General features: G+C 28.6%; 3 protein-coding genes across 4 annotated transcripts; 2 read left to right on the plus strand and 1 right to left on the minus strand.

Moving 5' to 3' along the window:
* The first annotated feature begins 1,293 nt into the window (after positions 1–1,293).
* LOC111612802 (mucin-22-like) lies at positions 1,294–10,309 on the plus strand. The gene is made up of 9 exons (XM_023354063.1): positions 1,294–1,414; positions 3,475–5,806; positions 6,611–6,651; positions 6,738–6,830; positions 6,946–7,044; positions 9,173–9,320; positions 9,385–9,458; positions 9,706–9,912; positions 9,986–10,309. The coding sequence occupies exons 2-9, from the start codon at positions 3,586–3,588 to the stop codon at positions 10,205–10,207; spliced, it is 3,105 nt and encodes a 1,034-aa protein (XP_023209831.1). The 5' UTR covers positions 1,294–1,414; positions 3,475–3,585; the 3' UTR covers positions 10,208–10,309.
* Positions 10,310–10,528: 219 nt separating this feature from the next.
* LOC111612678 lies at positions 10,529–12,794 on the plus strand. Its single transcript, XM_023353925.1, has 3 exons — positions 10,529–10,726; positions 10,792–10,943; positions 11,507–12,794. Exons 1-3 carry the CDS (start codon positions 10,615–10,617, stop codon positions 12,716–12,718), a joined length of 1,476 nt encoding a protein of 491 aa, XP_023209693.1. The 5' UTR covers positions 10,529–10,614; the 3' UTR covers positions 12,719–12,794.
* Positions 12,795–14,187: 1,393 nt separating this feature from the next.
* On the minus strand, positions 14,188–17,976 carry LOC111612686 (RIB43A-like with coiled-coils protein 2). 2 transcript variants are annotated; one of them, XM_023353938.1, is made up of 7 exons: positions 17,821–17,976; positions 17,518–17,643; positions 17,333–17,414; positions 17,037–17,259; positions 15,894–16,134; positions 14,561–14,788; positions 14,188–14,492 (listed from the first exon to the last, which is right to left on the minus strand). In XM_023353938.1, exons 2-7 carry the CDS (start codon positions 17,635–17,637, stop codon positions 14,244–14,246), a joined length of 1,143 nt encoding a protein of 380 aa, XP_023209706.1. In that variant the 5' UTR covers positions 17,638–17,643; positions 17,821–17,976; the 3' UTR covers positions 14,188–14,243. The 2 variants fall into 2 exon arrangements, with proteins under 2 accessions (XP_023209706.1, XP_023209703.1); XM_023353935.1 differs by lacking the exon at positions 17,821–17,976 and having other exon boundaries at positions 17,518–17,709.
* Positions 17,977–20,555: the final 2,579 nt, after the last annotated feature.

Here is a 20,555-nt window from a genome sequence, read left to right on the forward strand (position 1 = left end):
ACTAAACTGCTAGTTTGCTAAAGAAAAAATATAGTTAATACATTGAAAAATTTTAATAGTATCTATCGTACAAAGTATATTTATGTTACTTGCTTGATAGTATCTTCAATTTTTCTTCCCATAAATTGAAGGTAACTTACTTTTTTCCCATAAGAATTGTCTGGAAAATGTTTATAATCACGTGCTGCTTAAAGATAATTAATTGTAAGTGGGCTCAATTGGGTTTCTGAAGGAATGTAATTCGAGATAAAATATATCTTAAAAATGCTAAGAATATATATTTGATTTTTTTTAAATATAAATATTTAAAAAACTGTCACAAAGACGTCTTTCAGAATATCCTTTAAACAAAAACATGTGGATTATTAATTTGCTTTCATTCCGTTTTTGAATATTACTTTTCTATTACATATTGAAATATAAAAAGAGTAGCAAAAAGTTAGAGTTTGAATTTTTATGGTCTTTTTGACCATAAAAAATTCAAAACAAGCTTCTTGGAACCTAACGATAAACAAGTGTGTATTTCAGTTTTTTTTTTTTACTAGTCTACACAAAAATAGAAGACTGTGGTAAATCTTCAATGAAAAACTTGTACATAATTTAAGTTTATTTATTTATTTACTACTTTATTGCAAAGTTATAAGACAATGATTGCCCCCAAAACAATAATAACCAACAACACCGATTAAAAGTAAAAACAGGTAAAAATTACGAACAAAAATTAAAGAGAGAAATCAAATAAGAAAAATTCATCGATAAATAAATCGAGAAATTAATTTTTATGGTTTCAGTTAAAGATTATTTTAATTAAATTTTCTGTGATAATTTATTTAATTCAATGTGACGCTATCATAGATCATAATAGGATATGCACTGAATCAAATGAAAACCGTTATAACATTAAAAATAAAACATTTACAGATAACTTTCATTCAAGTACTGTAGATTGGAAACGCAAACCAATTAAAATTTAGTTTTTTTTTTTTTTTTTTTAAACTCTCAGTCCTGTGGACATTAAAATCTTTTATAGCATGTCCATTATGGGTTCGGCCAGACACATAATGGGATCGGGTGATGCGGAATGGGGTCAAATTTACAGTTAAACATTTATATCATTTGAATTGTTTTAAAAGGTTTTCAGCAGATCATTTGACCCATGCTCCAACATATACTATTACCGGGACTATTACCGGGCTTTGGCCTGGGTCAAATGACCCTGCTGGATCTTTCGCTGTAAGTATATGAATATTATAAATACACTATAAAAATTAATAGTTTGTCTATTTTGTAGATATTTTTTTCCTTTAATTTTAATAGCTATTATATTTTTTTAATATTTTTTAATTTTTATATTTGTTTGATTTTAGGCATATTGTTCCTCGGATTATCAACTAGTTACATACGCACTGAAGAAGTAAGAAATTATACAAAGTTTGAATTTTTAAATATATGTTTTTATATTTTAATATGTTTGTTCATTTATAATTTACATAGTAGTTTTGAATGTTAATTTTAACAGAAAGATGAATTTAAGAGGGGAAAAAATGATGAAAGCAAAAAATAATACTGTACTGCACATTTTCATATTCTTATTTCGTTTTGTTTTTATAAGTATTGTCACAACTCCAACTTGCTTTTAATACATTTACAAGCTAGCATAAGTTCGTTTTATTACCTTTTTCGGAAAAAAGTTGAAAGTATATCGTACCATATTCCTATAGAATAGGAACAAAATCTTATTTCTTATACAAATTGATTATAGTGAACAATCTTCCTCAACAGTATATCTAACATGAAATTCCGAACCCATAGACTAGCTTGTAAGGCCAAGAAGTTAACAGTGAATTATTTGAAAAATAAATAATTTTTTAAAAAATAATTAATGCTAACAGTAAAAACGAAAGCAAAAATAAATTTAATAAACTTTAGAAAACTAATCATTCTCACTTTTATAGGTTTTATAGGTTTTGCGACAGTGAGCGGAGCGCTATGCGATAATTTAATTAATAAGTACCATGATGTTTAACAAAGGTTTATTTTATATTTGAGTGTGAAATTAATATAATATTTATTGTAATAACAATCTGGAAAACAGGGAAAAGTTTATTTATTATAGAATTTTTTGAACGATTCAGAATGTACACTTAGAAATTGAGCTGAGTTTTTTGTGTGTAAATTAATTAAGTAGCTACATTTCTGTGTATATATTGTCTACTTGAACCTTGTTCATTAATACGACTTATTATACTGGTGTAGCTTCTGATTAGCAAAGAGAGGCTTTTGACTTTTCACTAAGACGTCCTCTCTTTTCTAATCAGAAACTACACCAGTATAATAAGTCCTATTAATGAACAAGGTTCAAGTAGACAATATATGCACAAAAATGTAAAACAGCAAGGACATAGATGTAAAAAGAATTAATAAAGTAACTAATATTCACAGTTTTAGTAAATATTTCATTTTTATTTTTAAAAATAATTTGTAAATATTTAATATAACGGCATATACAAATTCGTGAGGAATTTTTATTCCACTATATAAGATATTTTTTTCTTTTTTTTATACATCACTTCCCCTCAGAACATTGTAAAAACCACATGGAAGTTAAAGAACGAAACGATATTAAAGTTTCGAAAATGTAGATCACTCTGGTGGAATAACGATCCACTTCAATCCATCCAAGATGATCTCTTGGACGATCTGAACTTCGATAATTTTTTCATAAATCTTCACTCTAATCTTTCTATTATTCCGTATTATTGAAAGTTCGTTTGGAATGAAATATACTTGCACTGATATTGCGCGAGAAAAATTGGCGCTCATTTAGCCTGTAGTTCCTATGCGATTAGACACAGATGTGACTGTCCGTGCTGCCTTGCGTCTGACATTTCGCATTCCGAACTTTAATGTATCTAACCAAGGAAGGCACGCTTCCTTGGTTAGAAGAGGAAAAAAGGAGCGTGGCTTTTCTGAGCTTTTAAACAAAATAAAGATGGCAAAAAGGTGAACCGTTTCAGCTTTTCGCGGTCACAAATCACTGTTAGGCATCTTTGGCATTATGCTAGAGTTGTAGGCCATATTCATAAGAACAAAAAACAAAAAAAAATAAAAGAAACAATGGATTCAAGAATGACCCTTTGCGTGATATAGTCCCCGAAATCTGTCTATCTGGCAATATTGGAGACCCTCAATACAATGAAGGCAAATAACATATTGGATCATGCCTTATGCCAATCGATTCACATCATGACGGAACGCATTCGTGTCGCGTCGCTTAATGCTAAATGAGTACCGAAAAATCTAATCTAATCCAACAATACATTAATTCAGTCTTGAATACAAATATGATAACTTTTTGCACTTGTTTCTTACGTTTACTTCGGACTTTTGTAACATTCTATATTATGTAATTTCAAAACTTCTAAATTAAGCCTAATTTTATATGTTGTTATATATTTATTTATTGTATTTTAGGTAACGATAAGTAGCACAGATAATTCCGTTGAAACAAGTGAGGCCATAACAGTCACTATACATAAAGAATATAATGAAACAACGGAAAACTGGTCTACAACAAATAGTTTTATGAACAATTTAACTGAAAATGTAACAAATAACGTAACAGTTTCAGAAGCAAAGGATATACATGAAACGTCTACACCAACCAATTTGTCTCCATCCTCAGAGACTTCTGTGATAACGTCAGTAAATGATACTACAATTAATTTAACATTTGAAAGTACAGAAAAGGCTACAACTATATCTTCAAACATATTTGAAACAACTACGTATAGTACACTATCCTATGACTTTACCTCAACAACCGAAGAAAATTTGTCTTCTTTATATATTAATTCAACACTTGAAAGTGTTGATACAAATAACATAACATCTGATTTAAATATATCTTACACTACCCAGTTTCCAGAAACAACAACTGAATCAGAAACAGAAACTGGTGTCAGTATTCCCGATTATAGTACTGAATCAATTGCAACTACAACACAGTCTACGAATAGCAATAATATAACAGAAAACGCTACGTTTTCTAGAGAGAAAGGAAATGAAACAACTACCGAATCGAATATAACTGAAGATATCACCACATCGGTAGAAACTATAACATTAAATCGAACAAAAAATGGATCAGAGGAAGACACAACGGTTCCTATTACCTTCGATGACACTACTGAACCATCCACATTCACATCAAAATTAACGCATGAAACTAGTACAACTGTGAGGAGTACAGTTTTTGAAGAAAGAAATGAAACGACTTTTGAAGTAACAACAAAATTATCTACAGAATTTTCACCAGATATGACACGAACGGATCAAAATGGTAGTGATTTAAGTATTTCCACCTCTGAACCTGAAACTATTACAGAAAGTGTTACTACGACAACAGAAGACTTGACTGTAAATGGAACAGAATTATCATCTACAGAATACCATGGAACGGAAACAACTACAGAAAGTGTTACTACGACAACAGAAGACTTGACTGTAAATGGAACAGAATTATCATCTACAGAATACCATGGAACGGAAACAACTACAGAAAGTGTTACTACGACAACAGAAGACTTGACTGTAAATGGAACAGAATCATCATCTACAAAATACCATGGAACGGAAACAACTACAGAAAGTGTTACTACGACAACAGAAGACTTGACTGTAAATGGAACAGAATCATCTACAAAACACAGTGAAACGGAAACAATTACAGACTCTATTACTACAGCAGAAATAACTACGGACTACATTACTACAACAGAAACATTTACAAAACTGAATATAACTGAAACTGATCGATTCCAAAATGATACTGATCAAAATATTTCAACTTCTAGTTTACTCTCAACCGAAACAAGTAGTTTATTTGACAATTTGACGACATTTGAAGACGTTTTACCAAATTCAACAGCATCAGATTTTTACTCTTCAAAAAGTCCTGGTTTGGAAATTTCAAATACTTCTGAATTAACTACAGTTTCAGTAACAGAAAAAGAAATGACGGCAACAACAATCAATTATACTGAAGTAGTAACAGATTCAACTGAACATGAGAAAAATTTAACAAATACAACAGATAAATGGGAAACCACCGAAACTGGAATTTCATTTGAAAGTAACTTAACAACCACTGAATCCGTTTCTGACAGTACTAGTGTATCGTGGCCAACAACTAAACCAGAAAGCAGAGAAAATGAAACAGAAACCGATTCCGAAATTTCAACAACTGGACTTACAACTGATTTTTCGGGGGATTCAAGTGTTTCTGGTACATACAAATTCACATTTAATTATACAGAACAAGATGATACTACTGAACAATTAAATACCACAACAGAACTTCCAACGAGCACAGTTTCCTTAACCACATATTCATCAGACGAACCTTTAACTACTACAGAAGATATGATAACAACTAAAGAAACGTTAACTGTATCATCTATTGATGTTAGTTCAAGTAATGAGAGTAGTATTACATATCTTACAACTGAAAGTATTTTTAATGAAACTTCCACCGAAAACCAGACTATTGACAGTAGTACCATTGAAACTACGCAAAATATGACAATACATATTGATATTAATAAAACAAGCACAGTTGAGAGTACTACTATACATACAATTCCAACTACATATTCAACCGAAATACAAAATGTAACCGATGAAATATCATCTGTTTCTTCTACGATATCTGAAATTCCAACAACTTTAGGTTCTAGTACAGATTCAGAAACAAAATCTAGCTTATCAACAACAGATGAAATAGAAAGTACAAAAACCGAAAATGGTAAGTAAAGCTATATAATAACTTTCTCAAATACGGTGTGGCCCAAAAGGTACTTACTACGATATGCTTTATTACAACTGAACGACGAGATGTTCAAATTTTACTCTAATATTCAAATTAGTATTTGAAGCAATTATATTACTATATTTTCAATGTGTTTGCCTTCAACTTCAACTTCAAATTTTTGCCGATTGGATAACAGCAGTGAATACGGATAATTTGGTCATAGTTTGAGCCTGAACAAAGGGCTGGCCGCAAAGAGTTTTTCGGGTTTCCTTCACCTTCAACACCTGAATAGGGGCCAGTTTCCTGGAATATATTCCCTTGGCAGATCGATCATATGTTGCGTTGTCTTATTCAATCAATCCAATCCAATCTTTGCTTTCATTATGTATTGTACTGAAAGCACTACGGAAGGGCTTGATTGATTGACAGGAATTGATTGGTCTATATAACCTCAAGATCTGAATCCTTGAGACTTCTTTTCATGGAAGATACTGTATCTAACTAATCCAAAGACTATTGAGTGTGAAATCTCTCTATTGCGAGAAACGTTATTCAAAGCGTGGTGTTCAGTTTTGGGATACGTTTGAGCATGATCAAAATTGACTTTTATGGTAAACATGTTGAATACATATGTAATATAAATGGCTTCAAAATACTGACTTGTATATTTAAACAGATCTTCTTCATAACAAAGCATAAAATTTGATACCTTTTAGGACAACCTATACTTTTTAAAGTAATAAAATTTTAATTACATTTTTCTAATTAAAATTAATTTAAATCTTTTTATTTTAACAGTTTCTACAGATCATCCTTCAACTTTAATTACATCAACTGAAGTAAATAATTTGAAATTGCAATTCTATAGATTTCGGAATTTCAATATCTCTAATTTAATTGATAATTTTTCTTTACTTTTATTAAGATTCCTATAAAAATGGAAAGGCAACTCCAAAACTTGACATTAAAAGAATTAGGAAATGTAATAACAGTTGTATTTCTTGCTTCAAATACTGAGGTTAGTGAAATTTTAATAAATTCAGTATTTTATATTATCAAATATTTTATCTAATTTATGATAAATTAAAAAATTACTTGTATTATATTTATATAATTAATATTTTATTTTATAGCTCTATTCTAATTGGAACACAACTTATGAAGAGATTTTTCAGAGTCATTTATTATCTTTTTTGGATTCATATCTTGCAGAAATGGAAAACAATAAAACAGTTAAGTTTACATTAAATTACATTTATTTTTAAAAATAGTGATGAATAACAATGTGTATAAACGGGTATAAACGTGTATTATACGAATATGGGATAAAGATGAAAGATTCAATGCGATTTTCTAATTAAAATAATACTGAAAACATCTTTATTTAATCTTTTAATCAACAGGAAAACAGTAAAACAGTTTAGATATTAACTAATTATTTATTCAATTTTTTCTTGCGAATTTTGACAATTTAAAAAATATTAAACAACATAGTCGGCGAGAAATTGCTATTAATCGAGGATTTCCAACGTATTTTGATGTTGACACCTTTCCAAACTTAGATTTAATTCTCAGAAATTTTTCTATATTATCCTGATACAAAATAAATAACATAAAACAGGAAATAAAATAAAACTTACTTTTATTAAATTTACAATTAAATTTACTTTTATTGTACTTAAAAATATAAAAAAAAAATATTATTATTTATCCATCCCAGATCTTTAATAATTTATTGATTGAGAACATTTACTATAAATTATTTGTTTTATTTTGAATTATTTTATTTAAATGAACAATATTATAAATACTAGATCATACAGAAAATTAAGTAATAAAGACAATAAATATTCAAACATTTTCAGTTACAGAAAATATTTTAATTAATGAGAAAGAGAAAGAGAGAGCGAAATTACTGTTGCGTCTTAAAATTATCATTCTGTTTTATCGTCACTTTTTATTAAATGGAAAGCATAACAAAGTTACAGAAACACTACAAAACGTATTGAAAAATATTTCGTAAAACTAAAACAAAACTTTTTACGAATATCGTAATTTATTAGAGACAAACCAGAGAGGATGGGACCATCGTCATCCTCTGATTTATTGCTAACACAAACTTCATTATTTTTTAAACAGAATGTTTTTAAAATTACCTTCTTCTCAGTAATGAAACGAATTACTAAACACATTTAACTAACCTTTAACTTCCAACTAACAAAAATTTTTAATATAAAAATTTCTGACGAATGTTTTCGACCTTGCTAAGGTCATCGACGATATTCCAAAATTGGAATGCGAAGAATTCACATGTTTTCAATATTTTTAAATAATTAAAACAAAAACATAACGTTGTAAAACAACAACAAATAAATTGGTGGTAAATATACAAATAAACCATATATAGACATAAGATATAAAATAATACAAAATAATAATAATTATTATTATTAATTTATGTCGGGTTTTTCGTTGTTTTGCATTGCCAAATGTTTTTACGAAATGTGTAATCAAATTACTTTTATTTTTTTTGATCATTACTTTAAAATTTTGTTACATTTTTGTGTCGTAAGTTTATGCAACATATTTTAAATAGTGATTAAATCAATAAAACTTATATATTGCTTATTTTATGAAGGGAATTAAAAATTTCCTCTGTGATTTCTTCTTGAGTTTGCCATTGTAATTTATACATATAAACTATTTTTCTTTTAATGCTTATTATATAATTTTTCAGGAGAAGAGCAGAAATCTGCTCGTGTAAACTTGTTGCTTTTTTAGTAAAATGCTTGTCTTTCTTTTTTACATTTGAATTATTTTATAAATAGGTAAAAAATCCTTTCTTGTTTGAAATTAATTATAGGAGTATTTAAACACTTGCAAATTTCGTACCTACGAAATTTTCAAGTATTTAAATAGTTTCAAACGTACAAGTTAGACGTTATTTGTATGTTTTCATCTATTTTATGTACTCGTATATATATTTTAATCTTTTTTATTGTTTCTCTGGGTATATTTTTTGTGAAACAGTCCTTGATTGTAGTAATTTAAAAATTTATATCTTCAACTGTTTTAAGGCAAATTCACAAAATTTTCTCTTTCGTAATGCCCTAAAGCGAATTATCTGTCTTACGTTGTTATGTATGGACGTCAAGGAAATAAATCATATCCACTGAATATTTCACGATATTTTCAAATTTCAAGACCCAAAACATCTTAAACACTGATTTTCTTGCTACCCCATACAATATCAAAATAGTAATGACATATATTTAGATAATTAACAACATTGAAAAATTACCAGTAATAATTATTACATGTTTTGATAATAGCATCATTTTTTTTGTATGTGTGTTTTAGATTAAAGAAGACGTCGTTCTCAAAGCCAAAGTACTAAGTCCAGAACACTTTAAAACTTCAAGAAGCATCGTTTACATTTCTCCTTATCCTTTAGTTAAAGCTGAACAACTTTTTATTAGTTTCTTTATTCAAGATAATTTGAAAAATGGTAATAATTTTAAATTATTTTAGATTATGTTTATATATTTTGTTTAAATTGAAACTTATTACAGAAACTGAAAGAATTATATCATCAAATATTACTATTGAAGTTATAAAAAGGCACAAGTCTGAGTTACAGAATGAAGTACGTTGCTTTTTTTTTTAATGTTACTGTAGTTTTGTGCGGATAACCCGCGGATTATCTGTGTTTAAACAGCAATTTGAAAACAGATATGAGTTATGTGGAAGTTTTATTTCCGTTCTAGCAATTTTTAAGAAGCATATACCGATGCTTGTTACACGCCGCAGCGAATTATCCGCACGAAATTACTATAATTAATTATTAACATATATAATACTTAATATATTTTTCCTTAAATTAAACTTTATAGTTAGGACTTAACATCACAGATATATTTCAAGGGGTGGCAATAGATATTGATCGTAATAACGTTACTGAGCCTCAAAAATCATTTTTAGAACAATATTCCGTATTGTTAATTACGTTTTCCGTGCTTATTGGTCTGGCTGTAGTAATTGGAATTATAGTATTTGTTTATTTATGTAACAGACATTCTGAAGAATACATTACAGATAAAGTAAGTAGTATATTATTTAATTAATTAATAATTAATTTACATTGATTCTAACGTTAACTTTATGTTTTTAAAGATAAAATTAAAAGACGATATGAGAAATTGCATTGAAATTGGAGATATGGCAAATTCAAGAGAGATTCTAAATGATGAAATGGGAGAAAAAGAAGTCTCTGGTTTAGTTAATGGAAGTGGAAATCATATAATTAAAATGGATGAAGATGTGTGGGTTGTGCCTTTCTCTGATATTCCTTTAGAAGAAAGGAATCCTCCTGATATGCAAGATACTAGACTATGATCGATATTTTTGTGATTTTTTTACTAATTGGACGAATTCGTGCATTTCTAAATGCATGGAAATTATCGAATTTCTTATTCAAAATTTTATATAAAAAAAAAATAAAATAATTTCTATATTGAAATCATAATTGACACATATTCGTTTCTATTATCAGAAACGTAAATTTTTTTTTATGAAATATGATGTGCAACTATTGTATATAAATTATGGATGTTAATACTAATTTACACAATATATATGCTTGAATTTTTAATTTGCTATTTTTTCATTAAAGATTTAAAATTCTAGAATAATTGTTTATTACTAAATAAATATTTAGTAAATTGAACAATTAGGAAATTTAATTATTGTTTAATTTTAATAAAAATGAATTATTAAAGTGATTTTTTTTTCCTAGTTCAACTATGAGCTCTCTTCAATATGTTTGCTTAATTTATATAAGAGATAATTTAAATGCAATAAAAGAATATTTCAGAAATAAAAATATAAGTGAAAGAAGTCTCTTCGAAAGATTACGTAAATATATTGTTATTAAATTTAGATATTTAAAAAATTTTTTATTAAATTATTTTAATATACAGCGCCTATTTTATGCGAATTTATGATTAACATGTGCTCATGGACATTCGATCGTTCAACTTTTTCTTGCCTGTTTCGAAATGGTATAAAAGAAATAAGCATTTCTTCTCACAATCAACCTCTCCCAATTGAAAATAAGGAAAAAGTTTTTAGTGTAAGATATTAAAATTAATAATAAATTAATATAATTATCTTTTTAAAAAATTATTTACACTAATACATTAAGTCTATTTATTTAATTTAAAAAAATAATTAAATAAATTCTTTCCAATTTTCTATATATTCTTTAAGAATCTTTCAAACATTGACACTATAAATAAAGATAAAATAAAGAATTTTAGTGTTTAAATATACTTCTTTGGTTTAATTAATGAGAATTTAACATATTTTTATTGACTGAAGAGGAATATGCAGGTAGATTCTTGAAATACACAAAAAAGTATGATACACAAGAAAAGTCAAAACTCTCCATACAAAATACATTATCTGAAGGCACCATTTGTGCTTGTGATGTGTGTGCTTACATATCATCAGATGTGTTAACATGCATTTATGTAAATATTACAACACATTTCTCTGTGATTCATAAAGTGAATTGTAACGGAGACTCGTAAATCACTGCAGAAATCTGTCATATGAAAAGTTTAAAAATAGGAAAGAATTTCTTAGAGTTGAATTTAATATAATAATATCAATAAAATTTTTATATTTTTTTAGAAAATTGTATGCATGCGTTTAACATTTACTACAATCGAATCCGAACATTTGTATAAATTAATGAGTTATCTTACCGGAGTAGTTATTTTGAATTTACGTAGAACTCAAACAAATGACGAAGTGTTGGAGGTGATAGGAAAAACATGCCTTTTATTGGAAAAGCTTGATGTTTCATCTTGTCCAATTTCAGATAAAGGAATTATTTCACTCTGCCACGGATCTTCCAACATCCAGAAAATCCGTTGCCAAAATTTGAAAGTCTTAGATGTCCATCGCACTGCAGTTACCTCGGAAGGATTAGCTTATGTACTAAAATATCTTCCTCTTTTAACAGTATTTGCAGAGAAAAACGTTCAATTAAATATGATTTACACTTTCGTCAGATTCAATTTTGATAAAAAGTTGAAGATTAGAAACGTATGTCTATCACCAGCACCTTATACGTTCGATATTTTAGAGGTTTTATTAGCAGTTCCTAATATCACATCACTGTGTCTTTATAAAATTTCCATTTCTGATGCCGATTTCATTAGTCTACCTAAATTTAAAAGTTTACAAAGTTTGTCTTTGAGTGTGAATAAACACGATAGAATGTTGACATTTGAAGGAGTAATAGGATTTCTTTTAATATCTGGAAAAAATCTGAAAATATTGAAGTTAAATAACTTTGAATACGTTAATTTATTCTTAATTGGATGTTTGTGCAAAGAACTTCAATGCCTTTATCTCTATTCGATTCGCCATCTTTATTTTAGAAAAGATAAATTAGAAGATCAGCAAACTGTACTTTTCAAGAATTTAGAATTTATGCAAATTGAAAACTTACGCGGAAATGCATGGGAAGGTTGCTATTCATCTTATTTTACTCATTGTCCAATGCTTAAAATATTAACTTTAGTATCAGTAACGAATACAGATGTAATACAGATTGCTCCCTTTTTGGAAAGAGTGGAATGTATAATTTTGCTTTTTGTTGATGACATTACTACCTGCTCAATATTCTACATTATAGAAAACCAATTTTATCTTCGCAATTTGTTTATATTCACTAGAGAGAATGTAATCAACGAAAGAGACATTCAACAAATTACGAATTACATAAGAGATAACAATATACCACTCAAATTTGCTTATTGGCCAGGAGAAAATATGAATTTAGCTGAATCCGAAGATGTATACAGCGTTAATTTGGATGAAATGCTTATTCATTGATGTACCGTATAAACTTTTTTTATTTTTTTCATAAATTTTCAAAATCGTAGAGTTTTGGTGTTTTATTTTTAATTTATGTGGCTGTATAATATCATTTAAAGCTTAATTAAAAATAATTAAGAAACCTAATCATTTTTATATTTTAAATATTTAATTAATAAATGTACGAACTTATATAGTGAAAACGGCTATCAAATGACTTATTTTGCATGCTATTGAATCAATTTAAAAATTTTGAAATGACTCACTTGTCCACGAAGTGGCTCATTTAACGATAATTTAAAGTTTTTTTTTTTTTGTGATTACTCAGGATTTATTTCTTCATAATTTGAAGTTTGGACTATTTACAAAAAGTCAAAATTAACTTTTGAGTCCATCTTTATCCTTATTACACTACCATAGAAGTAACAGTCACAAAAAATTTTTTCTGCTTTGAAGAACTCTTCTTAAAACACAGGTAAAAATTGGTAAAAAATACCAATGGTTAAAAAAAATCAAGTGTCAGCCTTTCTTTGTAGGTTTCTGACACTTTTACAATTAAAAACACAAAGAAATTCTTCACACTATCATTTTTATCTTTTTAATTTTTACCTGTGTTTTAAGAAGAGTTCTTCAAAGCAGAAAAAATTTTTTGTGACTGTTACTTCTATGGTAGTGTAATAAGGATAAAGATGTCAAAGATGTCAACTATTTACAAAAGTCAATTTTGACTTTTTGTAAATAGTCCAAACTTCAAATTATGAAGGATAATTTAAAGGTTTAAAAATCCAACAACGAGTTGCTTAACTTTCCCGGAAACATTTAAAACTGTGTGTGGCGCCATCTATTATGATATTTTATTTAAAAACTTTTTATATTTTTAATGGCAAAAAGCTTAATTTTTAGGGATGGGTTTTATAAAAAATTGTAATTGCTAATAACGAGTAAAATCGTTATTAAGTCCGACCCTATTGGAGATACGACACACGATCACCATCCCCGTCGACCTTTAACCCCAAGATTTAATGGCATCAATCCCCCTAACACACAAATCTCCCTGCAAAATTTCAGAAATTTTTCACAAAAGCACAGGAGTTATTAATTTTCAAAGAGGGTGAACAAAATCGTTTCACACACAATTACACATACACACACTAACATCCATATATACAGAAAAAAAACCTCGAAGTTTTTTGCATTTCTCGACGTTTCAAGGTCCCCTGAGTCCGAAACTGTAAAATTCTTGAGGATCATTTTTCGATCGATCACCATACTTTCCTCTGTTATATATATCAGAGCCGGGAAAGTAAAAATCGTTCCATCTTAACTTATGTGATAAAAATTGCCTATAAAATAAACCTTTCTGTGTATAAGTGAGTCATTTTATGATTATAATGTAAAAAATTATATATTCATATAAAATGATTCGCCTGTTCGACTTATTCGTGTAAAAAAATGACAAAATATTCTTTTAAAGTAAAGTTAATGGTTTATTAATTTTAATTCATGACTAACAATATCAAATTAAAGTTTTCAAAATGAATTTTCATCGAGTAGTAGTATTAAATTGAGAAAAATAATCTTCAGTGAGAGGATTTGTATACACGATTTTATTCAAATATTCCTTACGAAGTGTTTGCTCTTTGGCTAACTCATGGTTCATTAAGCACAGATTTTGATCCGTTCTTTTTTTCCGTCTGCTTAGTTCTCTTTCTTTCAGAATTGCACATCTATTTTGATGTAATATCAATTTGTCCCATTCAGCCATTTCTTGTTCTTCCATTTCTTTCTTACGCTATTTTAATTTCACAATGTAAGATTAAAACTGCTTTATAAACTTTTAAAGTTGATCAAATTACTTACCAAATCATCGATCATTTGACGTTTTTGTGTATCATAAATTAAATTTAATTGCTCTTTCGATAAACCTTTCCATCTATCTGGAATTACACGATGTGGTCCAAAAGAACTACGAGCAACTTCGGGATTTTCAGTTAACATATCGCTGTAAAATGTATTAAATATTTCTTGTAACTTCTCTTGCTCTTCCTGTAATTTTTCATGACGTTGATGCAAAATGATGTCTTCAGCCTAATATTAAACAATTTGATATTTCATTTCTAATAATAAAATGTAAATTACTGTCAAACTTCGATATAATAAGCCGATCAGTGTTTAGTGAATAAAATCATCAAACACTGGCATAATCGCGGATTTGCATATCACCAATTGATTGGCCAAATGAAGTTTTCCGAGTTTTCTTCAACACCTAAATAGGGGACAGTTTTCCATAGAAAGTCCTCTCGGGAGACACTTCTCTCGGCAGATTATCCAATTATGTTTGCCTTATTTCATTAATCCAGTTCAGTCGATATAGCGAACTTCTAAATAATGCCACCCTCATTAAACACCTTCATAGAGAATCCATTAGTATCTGTGAATTACGACTAAATGTATGATTTTGCATTGTAAACGAAATCGTTATCATCAAAACAGACTTTCAAACTTCCAGGATCGAAATTGTGTATAAACCCCATTACGAAATTTTATATATAATTTTATAAATAAATTATAATTTAAACTATTTCAGTGTAGCATCGTACTCAATTTAGTGCCAATTTCGGAGGCGAAATGGCAGTATTAAATCGAAGTTTGACATTACAGTATAGCGTCGTTTATCCGAATCAATTGGGGACTGGGATTGTTCGGATAACTTATTTTTTGGATAACCGATTATGTACGAAAAAATATCCCATGTTGAAATTTTTCTCCGTTGCGTGTCGCTTCGCATTGAATTTTCGTCGATATTAAACCTAATGTAAACTTTTTAAAATAATAATCGTGGCTATTGTATCGTTAAAAATTATTTCTTTATTTTGTACAAGCAAAATAAATATATTGAAAAATATAAAAACAAAAAAATATGCTTTAGAAGTTGATCTAGTATCAAAAACGTTCGATTCAGCATGACACACAATCCTCAGAAAAATACCACACAAAAGTGCCAGTGCTGCCAGCTAAAACACACACACCAACAAAAAAATATATTTGAGTAGCCCAAGATATAGCCAAAGATTGCAGCGCCACAGCATCAGCGAAAATTTAAATTTGCCGCTGGAATGCTTTCGGTTAACCGACGTTTCGGATAACTGACTTTCGGATAAACGACGCTCTACTGTATTATGAAATAACTTACTAATCTTTTATTGAATTCCGCTTCGTTCTTTTTCATTTGTCTTCTCGTTTCTAATTCACGCTTTCTTAATTCCATTGCTTTTAAATTTAAATCTCGAAATTGTTCGTAAAATAATCTTTCCATATTATCTTCATAATTCTTCTTAAATTTGTTTTCTTCTATTTGCTCTTCGATAATTTTACAAAATTCAAATCTTTGTTGGCGTAGTTTTTCTTTGAAATTTAAATCTTCTCCATCTAATCTATGAAAAAATATTTATATAATCAGACACAGGAGACTAAAAGACTATTTAATCCAAGCCTTCTGTTTATGAGGGCCTCGAAATTTATTATCTAAAGAAATCTAATACAATTTTAACACTGTTCCATTTGCTTAAATTTAATAAAAGTCTCAATGATTAAAGTCCGGATATATCTCGGCCTCTTCAAGACAATACTTTATTATCGATGTAGGATAAATTGTACCACACTGTTAAATCATTTGCATGGTGACGCACTGGACTGGAAGGAATACGAGCTAAGTTGTGATGAATCAATAATACCGACCAAGAAGACAAATTTCGCGTCAAACTTACCTTGTTTGACGTTTCTATAAAATAAAAATCTGATTGATAAGCAAAGCTTCTACACTCTCACACGTATGTCGGAATTCTATATCATGTATATAGCATAAAACTTAACTTATATGGTAATAATTCGGAGCAGCAATATTTGAAATTTATCTCTTCAATTGGCAAGAAAAGAACATTGAAAGAAAATTTGGTATCGTCTCATAATTTGTACCGCCATCTTTCGTCTATATTGTACAGGTACATTTTATTGTGATGAATGTAGGCCAACGTAAATGTTAATGCTAATGCTAAAAAAAATGTAAATTTGTTACTCTAATGACAATTTTCTTGTTACCAATTTTTAATTAGGCCTAATGCAATTTGTAACACTGGTGCCTGTGGAAAGTAATTTAAGTTTATATTATGCTTTAACATTATTATTAAATTGATTTTTTTTCTATGTAAAGAAAGATAAAATACGTTAATATTAATATTTATTATTATTATTAGTTTACTATGATTATCATAGAAGATCTGAAAAACGCTCAAAGTTACGAGACTGTAAGACTGTACTAACTCACTAAAAATCTTACTTTTGTATCCCTGATACACTAAGATTCGGATCATCATCAGATATTCTCGGAGGTTTATCTTTCTTCAAGCGATCTGGATCATTTAAATCATATTCTCTTCGCGTTTGAGGGTATTGATTATATATGCGATATCTATTAATTTCTTCGTTATAATTTCTGAGCTCTTTCTTTTTACGCTTCTCCAGCATCACGGCTAAGAGATCATTTTGGATCATTTCCTTTTCTGAAAATTTTAAAATAAGACTTTCATATAGAACAAATATAAATCACTTTAAAATGAAAGAAATTGAACTTACCAAATTGTTCATTTTCTAATTTTTCTGATATTTCCTTTTTATTTCTATCGCGAACTTGTTGATTTAAACTATCTAAATCCACCTAAAAAAGATTTATTTAATTTAAAAAATAAAATCAAATATTTAGACTTACAATATCATATTAAAAACCAAATTTTTATATTAAAAAATATTTAATAAATTACCCCAATCAACCTTTGTTTTGGATTAAATATCCTGGCTTTTCTTTGCCATTCTTGAATCCTTTTAAATCTAATTTTTGCTTCTTCTTTAGGATCAACCGGTATATCTAATATATTAAGCATATTATTCTGTATAAAGATAAAAACAAATCATTTAAATTGAATTCTTTTCGTGAATTTTATCGAATTTTTCAAATATAATTTAAATATTATTCTATTTTCTATTTTAACGATCTTTAAGATTTGTTTTTTTTTAAATTAAAGTGTATCTAAACTTAAATTTTACAAAATATTATAAAATTTTACCTTTCGTATTCCTTTTCCTTCTTTTCGAAACAAACGGAAGTTGTTGTTTATGTTACTATAACAACAGCATTGTTCATAATTGAACAATATTGATTATGCCCTTTGTGGGAGGAAAAATTCTATATAAAAAAAATCTAATCGCAACACTTTATTTATACTCAAATTTTTAGGTCTATTTTAATTAAAACAATGAATTCGAATATTAAAGTTATTACAGATAATATAACAATGTTTTGAAGTATTAACGCAATGTTATAATTTTTATATTGGGAAATTACAAGTGTCATTAATTGCAATATAGTATAAAATTTGTTATCATCATCATCATCATTTACTGCAGTCATTTTACAACTCAGTAATTTTAAATTATAGAATTATCGAGCTATAGAACTATATTTAAATTATAGAACTAACTATAGGAGGATACTCCTATAAAACAAATAGAACATAGTCGTATCTTTTTATTGTCTAAAATTTAATGTATCTATCTGTACACGTTTAAAGTTCTTAAAGACATATATCAGTGCGCTGAGCAGTTGTTAGTGTGTTATTGCTGATGATGGTTGAAAACATTGGAAAAAGAGCTGATTCGGTTACATCAAAATTACTGATATAGCAGAAATGACATCATTATTTATTACATTTCTACGCTAATGGCATTTTGTTCAATGCCATTAGAAGAAAAGCCATTAAGTACGACATTGTTTATAAGAAAACGAGGAAATGATTTATTTGTTTCTTCGTCTGAAAAGATATTTTCGTATGGAGGCGTCCATCTTGCGCTGACAGTACGTTATAACAAAATCCTCTTAAAGAAAGAGTTAAACTAAATGTACTTAGCATTTTATGTTTGAAAACGCTAACTCCGTTAACTTAAGTCTTAAAGTTCTTTAAGCAGTCTACAGCAGTCTAAAAAGGATATGACTTTAGTAAATGAAAGAGAATGTGATGCAACACGTTTTTCTTTTTCGTCTATTTCTTTTGTATGCGTGTATTTGAAGTTTTAAAATATTTACTACGCATGGCCTGAAGTTACTACGAAAAGTGAAGATGACAAAGGAGGTCCAGAGCAAGAAAGATTATATACAGTACAGTAATTCGAAGATTCAAGGAAGAAGTGGAATTATTATGATGGTAGATCAGTCTAATTAGCTGCAGTTTTACGAATGACCTTGTAAAATCAGCATATTAAATAGGTAGATATTGAAATTATTATAAGATTTTTGATAATCCTTCGAGCTCCATCCGATCGGTTAGATATCAATTTAGAAAAATTTGAAAACTATGTAAAAGACAGTTAAACTGTATGTTAAGCTCTAAGCGAACAGAGTTTAATTAATGATTATATTTGAATCGTGTATTCCAAGAAAGATCCAACTCTACAAGTTTCTTTTTAGAAAATAAAACTTTTTACATTTTAAGAATTAGACTAATTACTTAAACATTTAAAAAAATATACATGTTCATATTTATGATCGACATATACATGTATAACACACTCATTTTTAAAAGCAAGAAAAAAAATAATTGATAATGGAAATTTTGGGCCTGTTTTGGAATCCGACACTAACAAATAAGTTCAAAATAGATACAGATAATGCACTGATCAAAACAATTAGCGGAGCACGTGACTGCTGTAATCGAGGAGTGACAAAGAATTCTCCAACTCTTATCCCATATCACACAGATGTGCAGCAGTTTTGGATCATACAACCGACTAAAGTCAGCACAATATCCTGTATTTACTGGCAATTTAACCTAGCTGCAAAGTATGTCTTAAGATTACGAGAAATTTTTTAACTAAATTAAAAATCTTCTATGGTGTATAAATGTTTTTAGCTGAAATCCTACCTAAGTCAGTACATTACCTTAAAAGTTGGTTATTGATAAGTCACGTGATTTTCATAGACAGCATAACTTTTCATCTTTTTTCTGTATTTTATTTATTTATTTTTATTTATTTAAAGTAGTGATGTAACGAATATTCGGTTACTATTCGGTATTCGGCCTATTCGGCCTAGTTTTCGCTATTCGGCCGAATACCGAATATTTAATCACTATTCGGCCGAATACCGAATACCTAAAAACAGGACTAAGAAATAACAAAAACACAGTAAATTAATAATTTTGGTATTTAGAGTTAATGTTATCGGGTTAGTGTTGTTTGTTTATATTTATTTCTAACTTGTAACATGCACAAAATAAAAAAGAAAATAATATTAGTCACACGTATTCACAATTTATAATTACAAAGATCAGCACACGTACACACCTATTCGTTCAAGAATCGTCGCACATCTGAGGTCTGACCCTGCCTATCCTTCTTTTTAAGCGCTCTTCCCTTTCTCTTTCCTCTATCTCTCTAGTCCACGTATGCATACATCATAATAGCGCTCACGATACTTTCGATTCGTCACTTTTCCGTCATAGATTTCCAATTTTACAATTACGTGACTCAGCCTGGTGATAACGGAGAAAAAAGTCAGATAGGACGTTGATATAAGTCACAGTTATGATTTCACAGATTCGAAACAGCTTGGTAGCCCGAACGACCCAAGGCTTTCGCCTGTGCACGCTAAGTGTCTTTCATTACAAGCATTTAGCTTACCGAAGTCTATGACAACAATTGTTTGACATTGACGGCCGCGAATTTCGCGCCAATAAGCTGCCTCGACTTGTTCAATTATGTTATCAACTCAATTTCATATTTATTTTCACATTTTCACTTTGCGGTC

Source organism: Centruroides sculpturatus, unplaced genomic scaffold (assembly GCF_000671375.1).
Source record: "Centruroides sculpturatus isolate CEXI.00-Female unplaced genomic scaffold, Cexi_2.0 scaffold112, whole genome shotgun sequence".
NCBI lineage: Eukaryota > Metazoa > Arthropoda > Arachnida > Scorpiones > Buthidae > Centruroides > Centruroides sculpturatus.

Coding starts and splice junctions, on each gene's coding strand:
- LOC111612802 (XM_023354063.1), top strand. CDS start 3,586: ATGAACAATTTAACTGAAAATGTAACAAATAACGTAACAGTTTCAGAA. Junction 6,652..6,737: donor CTTTAATTACATCAACTGAA/GTAAATAATTTG, acceptor ACTTTTATTAAG/ATTCCTATAAAAATGGAAAG. Junction 9,321..9,384: donor TCAAGATAATTTGAAAAATG/GTAATAATTTTA, acceptor AACTTATTACAG/AAACTGAAAGAATTATATCA.
- LOC111612678 (XM_023353925.1), top strand. CDS start 10,615: ATGAGCTCTCTTCAATATGTTTGCTTAATTTATATAAGAGATAATTTA. Junction 10,727..10,791: donor AAGTCTCTTCGAAAGATTAC/GTAAATATATTG, acceptor TTTAATATACAG/CGCCTATTTTATGCGAATTT. Junction 10,944..11,506: donor ATAAGGAAAAAGTTTTTAGT/GTAAGATATTAA, acceptor ATATTTTTTTAG/AAAATTGTATGCATGCGTTT.
- LOC111612686 (XM_023353938.1), bottom strand. CDS start 17,637: ATGCTTAATATATTAGATATACCGGTTGATCCTAAAGAAGAAGCAAAA. Junction 14,789..15,893: donor CGGAATTCAATAAAAGATTA/GTAAGTTATTTC, acceptor GTTTAATATTAG/GCTGAAGACATCATTTTGCA. Junction 14,493..14,560: donor GTCAAATGATCGATGATTTG/GTAAGTAATTTG, acceptor AAATTAAAATAG/CGTAAGAAAGAAATGGAAGA.